Below are 16,568 nucleotides of genomic sequence, written 5' to 3' on the forward strand. Positions count from 1 at the left end.
AATGTTAATCTGCAAAGTAATGACAGGTACCATAACCCTTACATTTAACATTTAGCAGTGAGACACTCTGACGGTCGGTGAGGTCAAGGTCCCACAGCTGCTGGCAGAAACACCCCAGTGAGAACCACTGACACTCTTTCCTTCAGGAGGGTCAAAGTGCTTGCTCTCACGAGGGCGCCCTCGGCCATGCCACCCTGCCATGATGGTCACGTGTCTGGCAGTCCTCCAGCCCGGGCCACCCCCCATGGTGCCAGCGTGCCTGCTCCCATGCAGCTTCCTCCACAACTGGGGCCAAGGAGACAGTGTGGACAGCACTCCTGGTGACCAGCACAGGGGTGGGCTGCTGGGGGCTGATGTAGAATGGGGCCCAAGGCCACCAGTGGGGATAGGGGTCTAGCTATAGAGAGGAGTCAAGGGTATCTTCCAGAAGAGAAATATTCCATCTGAGAAATGGGTGCCAGGACTGAGTCAGGAGGCAAAACAAGAACTGGGACATCTCCAGGCCATGGAGGCTAGGAGGCGGAGGAGGGGTGACACAGGGACCCCTGGGGCTGACTTCCTGGGGGACTCATTTGGTAACCCCAGGAAGACCGGCTTGGGAAGGTCCAGGACCAGGCTGCTCATTTCCTAAGTTGCACTAAACGTGGACCCCACTTCCTAATAAGCGTTAGGTTTTGGTACAAATATGTACACTTCTCCACCAATCCTATGGATTATGGGACAAGGAGGTGTCCCAACCCACCAGTATTCATGTGTGCATTTTAGGATGGCTTGTGCAAAGCTGAACCATAAGTGGACAGAACCTACAGAAACACAGAGAGCCCAAGATGCCTTCCAGCTGTGCCAACAGCTCTTCCCAAATCTCCCCAGAGCAGCTCCCAGCCAGGGCTAGAACGGGCCCAGGATGCTGCCCACAGGGGCTTTCAGGGAGGGAGGCTGGGCCCTGTGTCCCCGTCCTGACAGATTCCCCCTTCTCACCACTGGGGCCGTGGGATACCCGAAACACTGCAATCCTCAGGGGGAAGGGTAAGCCACAAAGTCTGGGGCAGATCCCCCAACCGAAGGCAGATATCCCCGTGGCCAGGCAACATTCACCTCTACCACCAAAGCAAACAAGCAAAAAAAGTTAAGATAATGATTAATCGCTATCAGCGGACTTTGATTTCAGTGAGATTCACGAGTTGAATCCATGCTTTAGAGAAGTGTCAAAGCATTCCATTCCTCTCCCCGCCCCCCAACCCTGGCAACACCACCTGTGAAAAGGGGAAGCCACTCGTTCCGCTCAGTGACTCTGTTCGCTGAAACTCAAGAACCGGAATCCCATGTTCGGGGAGGACCACCCAGCCAGAGTGCAAACTTGCCTTCTATCTTGGCCTGTGTCCTGCCTCACGGGTGCATGAAGCACCCAGACAGCGCTGAAGGCCTGTTAGGACTGAGGTGTTCTGAGCGTGGGAACATACAGCACAGGAAAAGAGTTTCCCACTCCGCAGAAGTTACATCCCACCCTGCAAGGACCAAGGACCTCAGCGACACTTATGGAAAAAAGCAGAGACAGGAGTACAATTTGTACTATTAGAAGACAACTGGGTGGGACAGAACCAGGCCCACAAAATATCACTCAAAAAAGACAGAATTAATTGTGTCTTTCTCTTTCAGTTTACCGTGTTTCTTCTCCAGACCTCTAGTCCGGACCCCTCATTCTTCCATTACATCATGAAGCAGGCAGATACTGGGCGCACGTAACTATGTAAACAGCTGGTCATTCTGGAAGGTTCTCACTTGCCACCAATCCTAAAAATATTTGTCCAAAAACACTGGACTTGAAGAGGAAGAATCCAGGTCACAGTCCAAAAGTCCACCCATCACTAGCACTGCCCTCTCAAAAAAGGTAAATTTTTAAAGGTAAATTAGACACTGGGGAGTCCTTATTACCTCGTTCAACATGAATGCTCGGTTTCCGTGAGTTTAACTCCGTAAGCGTAAAATTCACTCATTTCACAAACATTTACTGGGCACCAACTACATACCTGCCATCATTCCAGGTACTGGAAACGCAGATGTTAACAAAACAGGGTGCTCGTCACCTGAACGTAACCGTGTCCCTCCAAGCTGCTTTGAGAAAGGATTCCCCCAGGGAAACAAAGTAGCAAGGGAGGCGATGACATCTGACTACCTCCACTGGGGACCCTGAACCTGCTCCCAGGCAGTGGCCAGTGAGGGAAAGACCAGCAGAGGAGACATCGTGGAGCAAGTGCCAGACCTCCAGCTAGCGGGAGGGAATCCCGCCCAGGACTGAGCATCTTGCAAGGGAGGACAGGGACAGGCAAGAAGTGATAGCCGCACGGGGCGCAGTCTGTGCTGTCAGAAGAGAACAGCTGATGGGGGGGCCACAGCAGAAGAGTGTCCCAGAGGCCAGACATGCTCCTCGAATGGTTATGCTTACTCCTGGCAGAAGAGGAGAGGTTTTTGATTTCTTTTGTTTAAGGATTTTATTTACTTATTTGAGAGAGAGACAGAGAGAGAGCATGAGAGAGGAGAAGGTCAGAGGGAGAAACAGACTCCCCGTGGAGCTGGAGCCTGATGTGGGTCTCGATTCTGGGATGACGGGATCGTGACCTGAGCTGAAGGCTGTGGCTTAACCAACTGAGCCACCCAGGTGCCCCAGAAGAGGAGAGTTTTAAACCGAGATCTCTGCTTACAGGCAAGACTGTCAACTACAAGGCATTCAGCTCTAAGAAGAGCCCGATTTCCAAGGCCTTACCAGGCGACTCCAAGAAATGGCACAGCTCCCAGAACTGAAATGCCCAGGAGAGAGGAGCTGCCTTTCTAGGATGTTGGGGGAAACAGGGTTTCACAGGAAAGACAGGACACTCTGGATGGGGTCCGTGGGGTCTGGGAATCTGGATCCCGTGTCCCTCTTCAACTCGATGAATAAGGAACGGGAGTGACAGGGCAGCTTTGGTTTGTGAAAACAGCTGCTGGAGACTCACCTAGATTCATTCTGCAACTAACTCCTTGGAGCTGGGTCAGGGAAGGAAGGGAGGGCAATCCTAACCAAATGCCTATTATTCCTACGGTAATTATTTTTAATTAAGAGAAATGAAGTGGTCTGTTCTGATGAACGCCGCAGGAGAAGCAGCGATCTCCCAGGCTGGGTGCGCACAGGAGGGGGAGGCCACGGGTCTGATCTCTACTCTCTCCACTGATGATGCTGGTAAGCACAAGCTCACATTTCCTGAGCTCCTAGAAAGCACCAGGTCCTGGGCCAGGTACCTCACAGCCCAGGCTGTTCCTCACCCTCTTACCAAACCAGTCGAGTAGGTATTTTCCAGATTTCAGCTGAAGATACCGAGGCAGAGCCACTCAGCTCCCTAGACATGGGGGTGCAGAGTCCAATCCAGATCTGTCTGCCTCCGGAGTTGGACATGTTGCCTCCTACTTATATTTAACTTTCTTTCTTTTTTTTTTTCCCCCTCGCTAAACTTGAGTTTCTGGAAGACTAGGACCTTCATGTTCTTTCTCTTTTGCTTCACTGTCTAACGTCACACCTGGCACACAACAGGTGCTCGGTAAGAGTTGAAGACCTAAACAACAGAGTCAGCAGCCTCCATCAAGCCAGCTGCTGAGTTTTCTAGAAAGCCAGCCAGGCAGCATTCCAAAACCCTCTGGTGCCCGCCGAGCCTCCGATCCTGTAGTTCCTTGGAAAAAGGCCCGCCAGGCAGGTGACACGGAAGCCACTAGGTGGATAAGTGCCGGACTAATTCCAACAAGGGAGGACACGTGTCCACGCATGGGGACGGTGAAGGAAGCGTTACCCAGCAGGCCAGAACTGTGCCCGCATGAGCGTCCCTGACCCTGTCGCGCCTACCGGGTCATCCCTGAGGTCACAGAGAGGACAGAAGAATGAGATTCTGTCCGCATCCTGGAAGAATGGCCAACAAACCGCTCCCTTTGGGGCATCCCCACCATGAGAAATCTCTCTCCCTCTGAAAGCACCTCTTCCTCCGGGCCACAGTCTCTCTGGCTTCCCCCCCGACCCCCACTGTGGATGCAGCTGCACCTCCTAGGAGAAGACACGGCTTCATAGATCCTAAGTCCGCCTCGCTCCGCATGGCGTCGCCCAGAGACACTGAACAGAAGACTGGGGCTTGGTGGGAAGCCAGGCTCCGCACCGGGAAGAGCTCCATTTGCAGATGGAAATTGAGAAGTAGGGTACACTTCTCCAGCCATGGACGCCCTGCTCGCATCTCCAAGGAACAGACACTTAGCCCTCGGCAGAGTCTGATTCCGTATCCCACAGGACACACCTTCGTTGTCTGCTATGTCGACTGCCCTGCCCTGGTGCTGGTCAAGGAGGAATTCAGAGAGACCGCGTGGGCGGGGGTGCGTGGGGGGAGCCCAGGAACATTCGCTGGGATCGCTCTACAATGCTCACACCACACCTATGAGCTACGTGCTATCACACACACGTCACAGATTAGAAAACTGGGGCTCAGAGAGGTGAAAACACAGGCGTCACAGAGCTCCTGGTGGACCCTCAGTTCCTACCCCGGTGAGCCTTAAAAGCCAACGTTCTTTTTAGTTTGTTTGTTTTTCCCCGAAGATTAAAAATGAAAACATGATCCCTGGTCTCATCTCAAGGAGCCTAGAAAGAAATGGGACAGACAGACATGCACTCGGAAAACTGTAAGACAGAACAAGGTGTAAGAAGTTTTCAGAGGAAACTTCTGGGTGGCTCAGTCGGTTAAGCGTCTGCCTTTGGCTCAGAACCAAGGATACTCTTTCATCACTGATCTTAATACTGAATTATACCTGCTTCCAAAAAGGGACTGATACTTCTTCAGATGGATGCAAAGGTCCACGTGTTCTTTGGCTAATAAATTAAAACCTTGCTGCTCACTGCTGTGTCCCCGAGCCTGCCGTGGCCCAGACAAGCAACAAATGTGTGTCAAGGGAAGGTAAGAAACAGGAAAGCTGAGGAGCCAGAGGAAGAGAAGCCAACATGCAGAAGAGCACAGGACTTGCAGGGGTAAAGCCCTCTATGAACAGTGAGTACCCCAACAGCAAAGGAAGCACGAAACATTAACGGGCTCCAACGAGCTGCTGGAAGGAAACAGGGAGGCGTGAGTTGTCAGAGCATCAGGGAAGCAAGAAGAGTGGAGACCCGCGGATCACAGACGGCGACGTGCACTGTTTCAGTGCCAAAGGGGAACTGGGAACGGGGAGGTCCTCGGCTCACTTGCTGCGGGGAAACACAGAGTGAGCAGGTGCCTCCGTGGCTTTTTGTTCTGTCTTCCTCACAGAGACAGAAACTCTTCTGAGTACAAAGGATGGTGCTAGCACAAGTCCAGGATAGGGGAGGGGGCTGCAGGGTCCAACCTTTCTGGCTGTTTCTGAGCACAAGGAAAACTCAGCCCCTTCCTCTAAAATCTCATTTTGACGCATTAAAAACCCTGAGGAGTAGGAGGAACCTGAAGGCATGAGCAGACCCTGAAGGACGGAGGGTGAACTCCAGAGGCAGAGTGGCTGGGGGTGGGGGGATTGGGAGCCCACCGGCCAGGGCTAAACTCGGCTCTGCTACTCCACAGGGCATGATCTGGGTGACTCTTCTGACCTCTGGGCCTCAGTCTCCCCCCCTGCAAATATAGGAAAACGAGTGCCCATTGCACAGCGCAGTTGAACTTACTGGTTAGCAGGGGAAGAACCTGTTTTTTAACAGGGAAGTCACCTGAACAGGTAAGAAACAGAGGACAGAGAAACATGGCCCACCTTTCGGAATGTCTACAATATCATCACTTGAATGGATACTGCAGAAGAAGCATTAAGCACCGTTTGTGGGCAAACACGATCATTAGATGTGGCCTGAATGCGTTTCTTTTTCCAAAAGGCAGAAAGCTGTCACTCTGTGGGTGAAGGATTATATGTGGTTTTCCTCCCAGCTTTGTGCCATCTCAGCCCTCAGGAAAGGTGTGTAGGCACGGCAGGAGGGTGAAGGCATCAAAATCATGATCAACTTTGGCTTCAATATCCAACCGGAGGCCAATATTCGTTACTGTTCAGGATTCCGCGGAACACGTCAGACAAAGAACTTTTCTTGAGGGGAAAGCATCGTTTCCCTGTGAGGGCAAGAAACTAAGAAAACAAGAGTTACTTTTACATGCGTGCACGTGTGCACATGTGCGTGCGTAAAGTGGGCGAAATGACGACGTCCTCATGGGTAACAGAGTAAAACACGGACATCCAATGAACCGTGACACAAGCCGGGTCCCAAAGCTCCACTCGAGCCACAGTCTAGTTAGCCGGGTCCCAAAGCTCCACTCGAGCCACAGTCTAGTTAGCTGACCTTCTGACTTCACCCTCCATCAGCTCACCTCCAACGCTCCTACCACCACCCTGAGGAGGGAAGGCCTTTGGTCGCCCGGAAGTACCAGAGCCTCCCACTTGGGAGGGTCGGGGTGGGAACTGGGGGCCTTTCCGGAACCCACAAGTACATCTACGCCACATGCTTTCAGCAATTCCTTAAATAACGATCCATAAGATACAAGTAGGAACAAGGCATTAGAGCAGAACCTTCATGGTAAGACATGGTTCCTCTGCTCGAGAAATGCACGATGTCAGAAGAACGGGAAAATATGGTCCCTCAAGGAACACTTACATGGAACAGCCTGTACGATCAGGGGCAGGCCACAAGCTTCCCCTAAATTACCTCCAAAGGTGAAGATGCATGGACGTGGCTTTGATTCCACTTCTACACTGAGTGACCTCTGGGTCACTCCCGGGCAAGTGACCAAACATCTCTGGCTCAGTTTCCTGATCCACGGCTCTAACAACTCCGCGGAAACACAGGAGACACACGGGAGGTCTTAGCACTGGACTCCAAGTTACCATTGTCCTATTAGTATATTTCATGGCAATTTTGTGAGACCGTTATTTGCTACTGAAGATTCTAAACCACGACGTGGTTCCTCAGTCGCCCACAGTCCTGGGGCGCTGCCACTGGAAGAAACAAGAGCCAAGGAATATCAGGCCCCGAGCCTGGCCATCCCCTACATCAGTGACATTGGCCAAGGCTCCCTGCAGGGGAGACACAAAACAAAACCACCTTTCCCAATCCACTTCACCTCTATGGGCATTCTTTTCTAATTCTGGTCTCTTCCACTTGGCAGATGATCTAAGCCAAGTGCTGGACTCTGGTGTCTCCACGGGAGCCCTGCGGTCATTGGGTGTATGACTCTGGGCACCGTGGGCAATGTCTGCAAAACGTGGGGCTCGATCCCAGGACCCTGGGATCACGACCTGAGCAGAAGGCAGCTGCGTCACCGACTGAGCCACCCAGGCAGCCATGGTCTTTTCTCATTTTAAACAAGCTGCTTCTGGAGCATATCTTCAAAAGACTGTCAAGAGCAATTCTAGCTATTACAAAACCCCCGTCTTTTAAAGGAAAATGCAATCCTTCCTGCAGGGCGGGGCAGGGAGACGTGTGAAGCGTGTGCAGCTACCGACACACAAAAATAAGCTGCTTACATCGGAACGAGCTAATAAATGCTCGAGCACTAAATCCTCTCCACCAGAGAGAAAGAACAGGTCAAGGAAAGTCACTGGGAGTCTTTTGTTTTAAACCCCGGGTCCCTTGCAAAGAGCCAGCCACATCGCCATCAAACACGTGGTGCAAACCTTCAGGCTTCTCAACAGAGCGCCTGAGGGGGCCTTGCAGATCACAGGAGGCAAATGACAGCACTGGGACCTCCTTCACATTTGGGCCTGTGGTCCCAGGGCACCTTGTTAGGAGAAACCCAAGCACTGAACCTGGTGTCAGGTGTAAAGGTGGGGGGCGGCTCAGAGAGGCAGGGAGGAGGGTCCCCCCGCCCAAGCCCACTCAGTCCAGACCTGGGGCTGGAGGCACCACAGGCAGAGAAGAGCAGGGGGGATTTGGACACACGACAGAGGGAGCTGTGCCTTCCTATCCCAACCCCAGACCTGGAGCCTTGGCCACGGCCTGGTCCGGCTCTTGCGCCACATTTCCCACCTGCCACAAGTGTCCGGGGTCCAAACGCACACAGCACGCTTTCCTGTGCGTGCCTTTTGCCAGGTTTCCTATTCGATCGTCTCTCTTATTCAGAGGGTTTTCTTTTTTTCTTTTTTTTTTTTTTTTTATTCAGAGGGTTTTAAAAATAAACTGAGGCTACTAACAGTCCACGTGTTAATTGCACTGCCGTGATTTTTTCTTCCAGGCTGGAGTGGGCCAGTCCGTGTTTGAAATGCTGTTCCCTGCGCAGATGTCTATCTGTCGTATCCTCAAACATCGTTGTTCCTTTACAGCGGTGCTGAGTCTTACTAGGAAATGCTTTCTTGGCCTGAGGGTATAAAGATTCTCACGACTCATTCTTACAAGACTATGTTTTTTTAAAAAAATGCTCCTTTCTACTTGTAGTGATTGAACTGGCCTGAAATCGATGATGGACAGGATGGGGGCACGGATCCACCTCCCCCTCCACCCGGGCCCATAGGTTTTTCCTGCTCTGCTGGGACTTCCCCTAGCTGAACCGAGTTTCCAAAAATGCACAGTGCTCTTTATGACACATCTACTCTGGTCCTTAGGTCCATGCGTCCTTGAATCACTAACACGCTTTCCCAAATGCGATGGGTCCTAAAGAAGCTTTGTTATCACTCGTCCACATTTAAGTTACGAGCGATCTGGGGCACCAGGCTGGCTCAGTCTGTGGAGCACGAAACTCTTGATCTCAGGGTTGTGGGTTCCAGCCCCACACTGGGTGGAGAGAGGTCTTAGAAATCAAGTTCGAAGCCATCTGACAAGTCATACCAAAACTCTGCAAAACATGGCCTCACGTGCGCTAAATTTAAAGACACATTTGATAACATGCAGCATCTTCTCTAGTTAAGGCTTCGGATCCGTGATCACGGGAAAGTGATCACGGATCACGGATGACTGTTTACATCTTGTCTATGTCCTTCAGCAGCAACTTACAAGGTCATCAAGGTTCATGTCCTCCTAGCTCCCTTCTGGTTCTGTGACTGCTGTCAGTGGAATTTCTTTTTACATTCCTCTTCCTGATTATCTCCAATTGTTACATTTTATCTGTCGATATTATATTGTATCTGCCAGCTTAAAGAACTCACTCAGTTTGAAAGTCTGTAAGTCAGTGCTGACTTTCTGTCTGGGTGCTTTGCAAACAGGCACAGATTTCATTGCTCTACTTCGGTGTCTGCATTTCTGTTTCTCTGTTTAACCATTTTGTTGCACTGGCTAAGACCTCTAGTGACAGCAGGCACTTGGGTGTGATTCCGTGATTTTCACAGACATGACTAGTATTACTCCTGTGTGTACGATGGATGCTATAGGCTTGGGACAGGTTGCAGAGGTTCCCTAAAGCACTGGCTTAGTCAGGGTTTTGCTCTCATAACTTGTTCTGTATTATAGAAGTTCAGGATTGTATATATTCTTATGGTCACTGGTAAGATACCACTTTTCCCCCTTAAATCTTTGAATGTGTCAAGGTCTTCTCCATCTAACGTTGGTAAAGCATCCTTCCATGATTATAATAAACGCAACCTGGTAACATTTGTTTGATGTTTAAGGCAAACGGGTAAATCTGACTAATGTTTTCAGGGTTGTATGATAATGTATAATATGCCCAGCCTGTATGTGGATTTCTTGTGCTGTCCGTCTCCAGCAGAGCTACAGAGCACTGTAAGACAATTGGAGGGTCTGCTCCCTATCTCTCCAACAACTCATGGAAAGAGAGCAATGATTTGCTCCTTCAAGGTTTTGTGGCATTCAATGCAAAACCCAAAATACCCTTGAGGCAACGGTACTGAATACAGACTCCGTTCTGCCAGAGTTAATTCTTTATTAAGATTTTGTATTTTGCCAAGAGTCAAATTATGGTTCATTTTGTTTTCCTCTTTCTTCTTATTTTTTCCAAATTCTGTACCTGAAACTTCTGAGTGCTGTCCACACCACTCACAGAGCTATCCATTCTGTCATGTCACAGAACATTCCAGAAGCACTATACAGGCAAAACAGTCTTGGTTTCCTTAGATAATCTCCATGATAGCTTTTATTTCTAATGAGATCAGGGTCTTTTGTTGTTGTTGTTTGTTTTAAGAATTTGTTTGGAGCAATCTTAGGTTTATGACAAAATTCAGAGGAGGGTAAGGGGATGTCCCACAAACCCACTGCCCTCCTACAAGCATGGCCTCACCCATGATCAACTTCACTTACCAGAACGGCTGGCTGTTTGTTTGTTTGTTTTTTACCACAGAGGACCCTCTGCTGACACATCATAACCAGCCAAAGTCCACAGCTGACCTCAGGGTCAACACTGTTGGTGTTGAACGTTCCATGGGTTTGGACAAATACATCCATCCTCATGACATCACACACACTACCGCCACTGCTCTAACTCCTCTCAGCTCTGCCTGGCCGTGTTTTCCCACCGCCACCCTGGCAACCACTGGTTTCCCGACTGTCTCCACAGCTTTTCCTTTTCCAGAACGTCACAGACTTGGAATCCTACGGCATGTCAACTGGCCACACCGGCTCCTTCCACACAGGAATACACACCCCAGCTTCCTCCCTGCCTGATAGCTCCTTTCTTCGTAGCGCTGAGTAATACTGCACTGTCTGGATGGACCGACTTGTCCATCCATTCATCTAATGAAGGACATTATGGTGCCTTCCAAGCTTTCCAGCAATTATGAGTAAATCCATGCACACTCCTGTATAGGCTTTTGTGTGGACGTACGTTTTCAACTCTTTCAGGTAAATACCAAGGTGCGCAACTGTTTGGACCGTATGGTAAGAGTAAGCTTAGTTTTCTAAGAAACTGTCAAACCACCCTCCTAAGCCTCTGTGCCATTCTGCATTCCCACGGACGGCGAATGAGTTTCTGTGGCTCCAACATGCTTGTCAGCGTTGGGTGTGCCATTTTGGATTTTTGCTGTTGTTTTTTTGTTTTTAAGATTTTATTTATTTATTGTGTTATGTTTGTCACCATAAAGTACAACATTAGTTTTTGATGCAGTGTTCCCAGATTCATCGTTTACGCACCACACCCAGTGCTCCGTGCCATCCGTGCCCTCCTTAATCCCCACCACCAGGCTCACCCCCCCCCCCGCCCCTCTCCCCTCCAAAACCCTCAGTTTGTTTCTCAGAGTCCACAGTCTCTCATGGTTTTATTTATTTGACAAAGAGAAAGAGAGGACAAGGACGCAGAGCGGAAGGCAGAGAGAGGGAGAAGCTGGTTTCACACTGAGCAGGGAGCCCAACATGAGGCTCGATCCCAGGACCCCGGGATCATGACCTGAGCCGACGGCAGACGTTTAACTGACGGAGCCACCCAGGCACCCTGGTCATTTTGTTTTTATGCTTTTGCAGTCAGTTATCCATTTCCTTCCTATGTTCACATTCACAAGGATGCTCATGGTTTTCTTGTGTTGTTGTTTGAACTCCCTGGCGTGTTCTCCACATGGTTTCCCTGTGTGCCCATCTTCCTCCTGAGTGTCTGTGACAGAGGCTTGCGGTTTTGGTAGATTTTACAAAAGACTGGCTTTTGGTTTTGCTCCCCCTTTTGATGTTTCCTCATCATTCCCATAATTTCTGATCTCCATTTTTGTAAATACTTCCTCGACATTCCTTAGCACTCTTGATTTGTCATGCTCCTAATTTCCATTTTTCTGCCAAGATGAGAAATGGAGTTCCAAACACCTTAATACCATTTTCTACCTGCAGTACACTCATATTTCTAATGTACACTCAATTCTAGTACTAATTCTAGCACTCAATTTCTAGTACACTCAATTCTAAATGGTACTTTGATTATGACCTCCTCTGTAATCCAAGAGTGGGGAAACGGTGTGTTTTTAAAGTTTCCACACACGTTTACATGTTTACCTTTTGAACTTTTTCTCTTGATTTCTGATTTAATCACACTGAGCCAAAGAACATGGCCTGCATGAAATAGACTGCTTAAAATTTAGTGCAAAAAAAATAAATTAAGATATAAAATAAAATTTAGTGCAGTTTCCCATATGTGGTCACCTTTTTAAAAAGCTACACAGATTTTAGAAAAGAATCAACAGTCTGTTGGGAGCACAGTTCTGTTTATTTCTATGAATCTGGGGCTGTTAATACTGTTATAGAAATGCTTAGAATTACTCCGACAATCATATCCTGTACTTCTGCTTGCCATCCTTTTTATTTTTCACATCTCGCTTTTCTTCCTTTTCTATTGATGTTGGTTGTTTTTGTTAAATATAGATCCCCTCATATCTTTTTTTGCTAGATTAGAAACTATATACACATATAACTACAGTCAATACTTGAGTTGCAACTAAGATTTTAAAATACATAACTGAGGGGTTAACTAAGAGGGCACCTGGGTGGTCCCGATGGTTGAGAATAGGACTCTTGGGTTCGACTCATGTCATGATCTCAGGGTAGGAAGATCGAGACCCATGTCGGGCTCCACACTTGAGATTCTCTCTCCCTCTACACCCCCCCCACTCTCTCTCTCAAATAAATACAGTCTTTAAAATACGTAAGTAAGTATACTTTTTCTAACACAATCTCAAATCGTTCTATGTTCTACTTCCCCAACGGGAGTCTTATTATATAACTGCTCACGGAGCAAACCCTCAAATGATACTATGATATAACACACAGAGAGCAAACCTCAAAAGACACACATGCACACTTGGGGCGTCTAATTACTGAAGTTCAGCTTAACCTTAGTTGAACAGTTCGTATGGAACTGACCCTGTGACATGGCGTACCTTTCTCCGCGCATTGCTGTGTCCCATACCCTGCTCCTTGCAAGGCGTTCACAATCTTCTTTCTAAAGGACAGCTCTGAATGAATCAGAGAAGACTGCCAGTCACAAATCTTCTCAATCTTCACCTGAAAAAGCTTTCCTTTGCTTTCAGTACGTGTTGGTGTGAACTCCCAGACGGATGGTCCCTTTCACCTCACGGCTCTGAAAACACCCAGGCTCTCCTTTGGCACTTGTTGGGTCTGTGCAGGCTGCCAATCCGATGGCCGTCCAGGCGCTGGGAAGTCTGCGTTCTCCCCAAAGACCTTTTCTTTGCCTTCTGCTTTCTGGAACCTTGCCAGATGCTTCCCAATGTGGATCAGTCTTCCCTTTTCCTCTTGGTTCTTTGAGCCTGCTCTGGGGACTGCCTGCCCGTTCTGGCCAATTCCCACCAGCCTCTCTTCAGATGCCCCTCTCCCTGCCACCTGCACACTCCGGGACATGGAAGTGTGTCTGTCTAAGGGCCCGCTCACGTTTTCCCAGGTCCATCTGTGCCGGAGGGAGGTGAACCCTGAAATGAATTCTCCTTGGACTGAATCCAGCACTTTGAAAATGCGAGGAACTCTACCGTTCACTTCTAACACACGGACTCTCCCCTCTAGCTGTTCCCATCACCCCACTGTGCTTCAGGGTGTCCGTTATGACACGACACGTTCGATCACCTCCCCGCGCAGCACACACATGCTTCCTTCAAAGCCATGGTCAGACCCACCTTCACTGCATCTGGAAAGCGGCAGTCTGCTGATTGTGGTGGTTGTGCTTCTTCTCAGTGTTTAAGGAATTCAGTCTGCAGACTCGTTGGGGGTGGTTTGTGCTCTGTTTTCCTACCACCCCTCCCTGTGTGGGGACGGAGCAGGGCGCTCGGCACCGCTGCTGCCTCTCGGAACGCTGCCCGGGCCCCGGTCTGAACTGCCCTCTGCTGCTGGGGGCTTCTACAGCCCAGCAGAAATAAGCATGGGCACTACTCACTCTCTAAAAATATCTGGCCTGTGGTCCAGCCTGAGTGAGTCCTTCTGATTTCCCTGTTTTACGTGCAGTGGGGGCAGAGTTACTGAGGACTGGAGGGAAGGCATCCAAGGTCACGGGTGGAGGCACATTCGTTGGTTCGCTTTGGCCCTGCTTCAAGTGCTGGGATGTGTCTGACCCTCGGTTTCAGAGGCCGGAGTGTAACTCTAGAGCAAGGAAGGGAACCTGCCCTGTTCTGCATGAAGCTCACTCCATCTTCTGTGCTCAACCCTCAAGGCCACTAACCAAGCAGCTGTGACATCCATGGGATGCTTAGTTTTAAACCTTAGAAAAGGTTTATGCTTTATTTTATTTTTTTCAAGATTTTATTTATTTACTTGACACACACAGAGAGAGAGCATGAGTGGGGGGAGCCGCAGAAGGAGAGGGAGAAGTTAACTCCCTGCTGAGCAAGGAGGCCGACTCGGGGTTCGATCCCAGGACCCTGAGACTATGACCCAGGCCAAAGGCAGATGCTTAACCTGCTGAGCCACCCAGGCACCCCAAGCTCTAAGCTTTAAAAAACTCTTTTATTATAATTTTTTCCTAACTTTTTGATTAAGGCATCAACACAGATTTTTACACGAATATTACTACCTAGATTTTGATTATTTCAGTCTAAATGAGACCAACAGTAAGCAGTGAAATGCCATCAATTAAAACGTCCCTAAGTACCGAAATCTGTATTAACGAATCAGTGTTCTTTCTTGTTGCCAAGTGTCCTCAAAGATGACTCCAACATTATGCTCAACACAGAAAATCCCGACTGCTTGACATAGCATCTCACACTTGACAAAACAGCTCTTAGACGTCATGGGAAGCTCCCAGCTCTTATTTTTGCTAATTTCAACCTCTTTTAGATTAAGCCATTTCAAGAATCTGATTATTCTAATGCCTCCCAGCTCTAAAGCCTATCCCATATTGTACTTAAACTTTCCCGTAATCCACACCACGGGCTGTGGGCATTTTTCCGGAGTCCTCCCCCAGTCATACCTCCCCCAGTCATACCATTTCCTTTCCCGGGGTGCCCCTTTTCCCCCGTATCAAAGCGTACACCTTTAGACCTCATTTGCTTTTGTTTTTTGTTTTGCTAAGATTTTATTTATTCAAGAGAGAGTGCACACAGAGGGAGAAGCAGGCTCCCCCATGAGCAGGGAGCCCCAAACAGGGCTTGATCCCAGGATGTTGGGATCATGACCTGAGCCAAAGGCAGATGCTTAAACGACTGAGTCCCCCAGACACCCCAGACCTAATTTGCTTTTAACCTCCATCCTTGCTTTCCTGTGCTGCTCCCATCAGCAGTGAACAGAATGGGATTAAAAGTCATCACAGCAAGCCGGAGGATCAGCAAGTGTGCAGACACACAACACCAGCCGGAGAGCAACACCCAGAAGCCAAGTGGAGGGACTGCCCTGTGCAGGGGCCCTGAGAGGTGATGTCGGGTTCCTTCCGTGCTGCATCCTGAGACAACGTGTGGAACCGACCTCGGGGTTCTGCTTACTGCATTTGACTGACTCCTCATCACTATTCAGAGCTCAGTATTCCTATGAAACTTTTCCTAAGCCGAAATGATGGAAGACGAAGAAGCGATTGCCCTTCATGCATAAGACAAATTGGGTGAGCGTGCCAAGAGCAGAAACCACCTGTCTCCACTTCCTCCGATGCCAATAAAGACAGATCTGGCTCGCGGATGAACAAAATACACAGAGATAAAGCGCAGGTGCTCCAAGCTCAAAGCCGTGACAGCTGGATGCTGAGCGCGGCTGCGGGGAAGGCTCTTGGCAGGGCCGCCGTCCTCCTCAGTGCCCGCTGCCTTTAGAATGGCCCCCTGTGAGAGCAATGCCGGGTCTTCCTGTCTTTCTTGTTTTTAATATTTTAATTATTTGTTTGTCAGAGAGAGAGAGACAGCACAAGGAGGAGGGACAGCAGACAGAGGGAGAAGCAGACTCCCTGCCAAGCAGGGAGTCCGATGCGGGACCCTGGGATCATGACCTGAGCCGAAGACAGACACTTAACCGACTGAGCCACCCTGGTGTCCCGAAAGCAGTGCCGAATCTTTGTTTCTAAAAGCAGAAATCCTCTTTGGATTTCTCTAAGTGAGCAAACACAGGTACTGAGGTAGGTCTTTCGTGAAAGTCAAGGAGCGTGAAACAAACTTTCGAAAAGCAGGGGATACCTGTATATCAGGACATCGCAGCCAAGTTTTGTCTTTTTTTTTTTTCCTGTTCTAGAATTTGTTTCCTTTAAAGCAGAAAAGAGCCAAGATCAGAATTTTTCTCATGTGAGTGCCCAGCACAATTTCACAGAATACGAAGTCCTAGCACAGGGGCAAAGCTGCTGCTGGGGCTGATGGCATCCGTGGCATCCTGTTTTTGTCATTCCTTACCCTGGTGATTTGTGAGCCGATCGGATGGTGCTGGGAAGCCCGGTCCGGCCAGATCTCGTGGACTGAGAGGGGGCGTCTGCTCCACCTGGTCCTGGGGAAGACGGGAACACAAAGGCTTTGGTCAAAAGGAGCATTTCACACTTGTCCACACCCGCCCTTCCCTGCAGTCATTCTTCCTCAGTTTCTTACTTCAACGCATTCACGTTCTTGGTTTTTAAAGGTTGGTTGTTTAAAATACACTGTAAAAGGGAAGCTAATGGTGGAAAGGTGCCACCGTTTAGCAAAGGCGTCAGAAGACAAGTTACCCTAGGTCTCAGGCTTAAATTGCTTTGCCTGAATAGCAATTC

General features: G+C 49.2%; 1 protein-coding gene across 4 annotated transcripts in view; it reads right to left on the minus strand.

Annotated features, from left to right (window-relative positions):
* The window catches only part of GRB10 (growth factor receptor bound protein 10), a 172,857-nt gene that overhangs the window by 79,172 nt on the left and 77,117 nt on the right, over positions 1–16,568 (minus strand). For all 4 annotated transcript variants that reach the window (XM_032305455.1, XM_032305457.1, XM_032305454.1 and 1 more), the window contains one exon: positions 16,222–16,312. In XM_032305455.1, coding sequence (XP_032161346.1) covers positions 16,222–16,312 — 91 coding nt within the window. The remainder of the gene's footprint in view (positions 1–16,221; positions 16,313–16,568) is intronic.

The sequence above is a fragment of the Mustela erminea genome, chromosome 11, assembly GCF_009829155.1.
Source record: "Mustela erminea isolate mMusErm1 chromosome 11, mMusErm1.Pri, whole genome shotgun sequence".
Taxonomy (NCBI): Eukaryota; Metazoa; Chordata; class Mammalia; order Carnivora; family Mustelidae; genus Mustela; species Mustela erminea.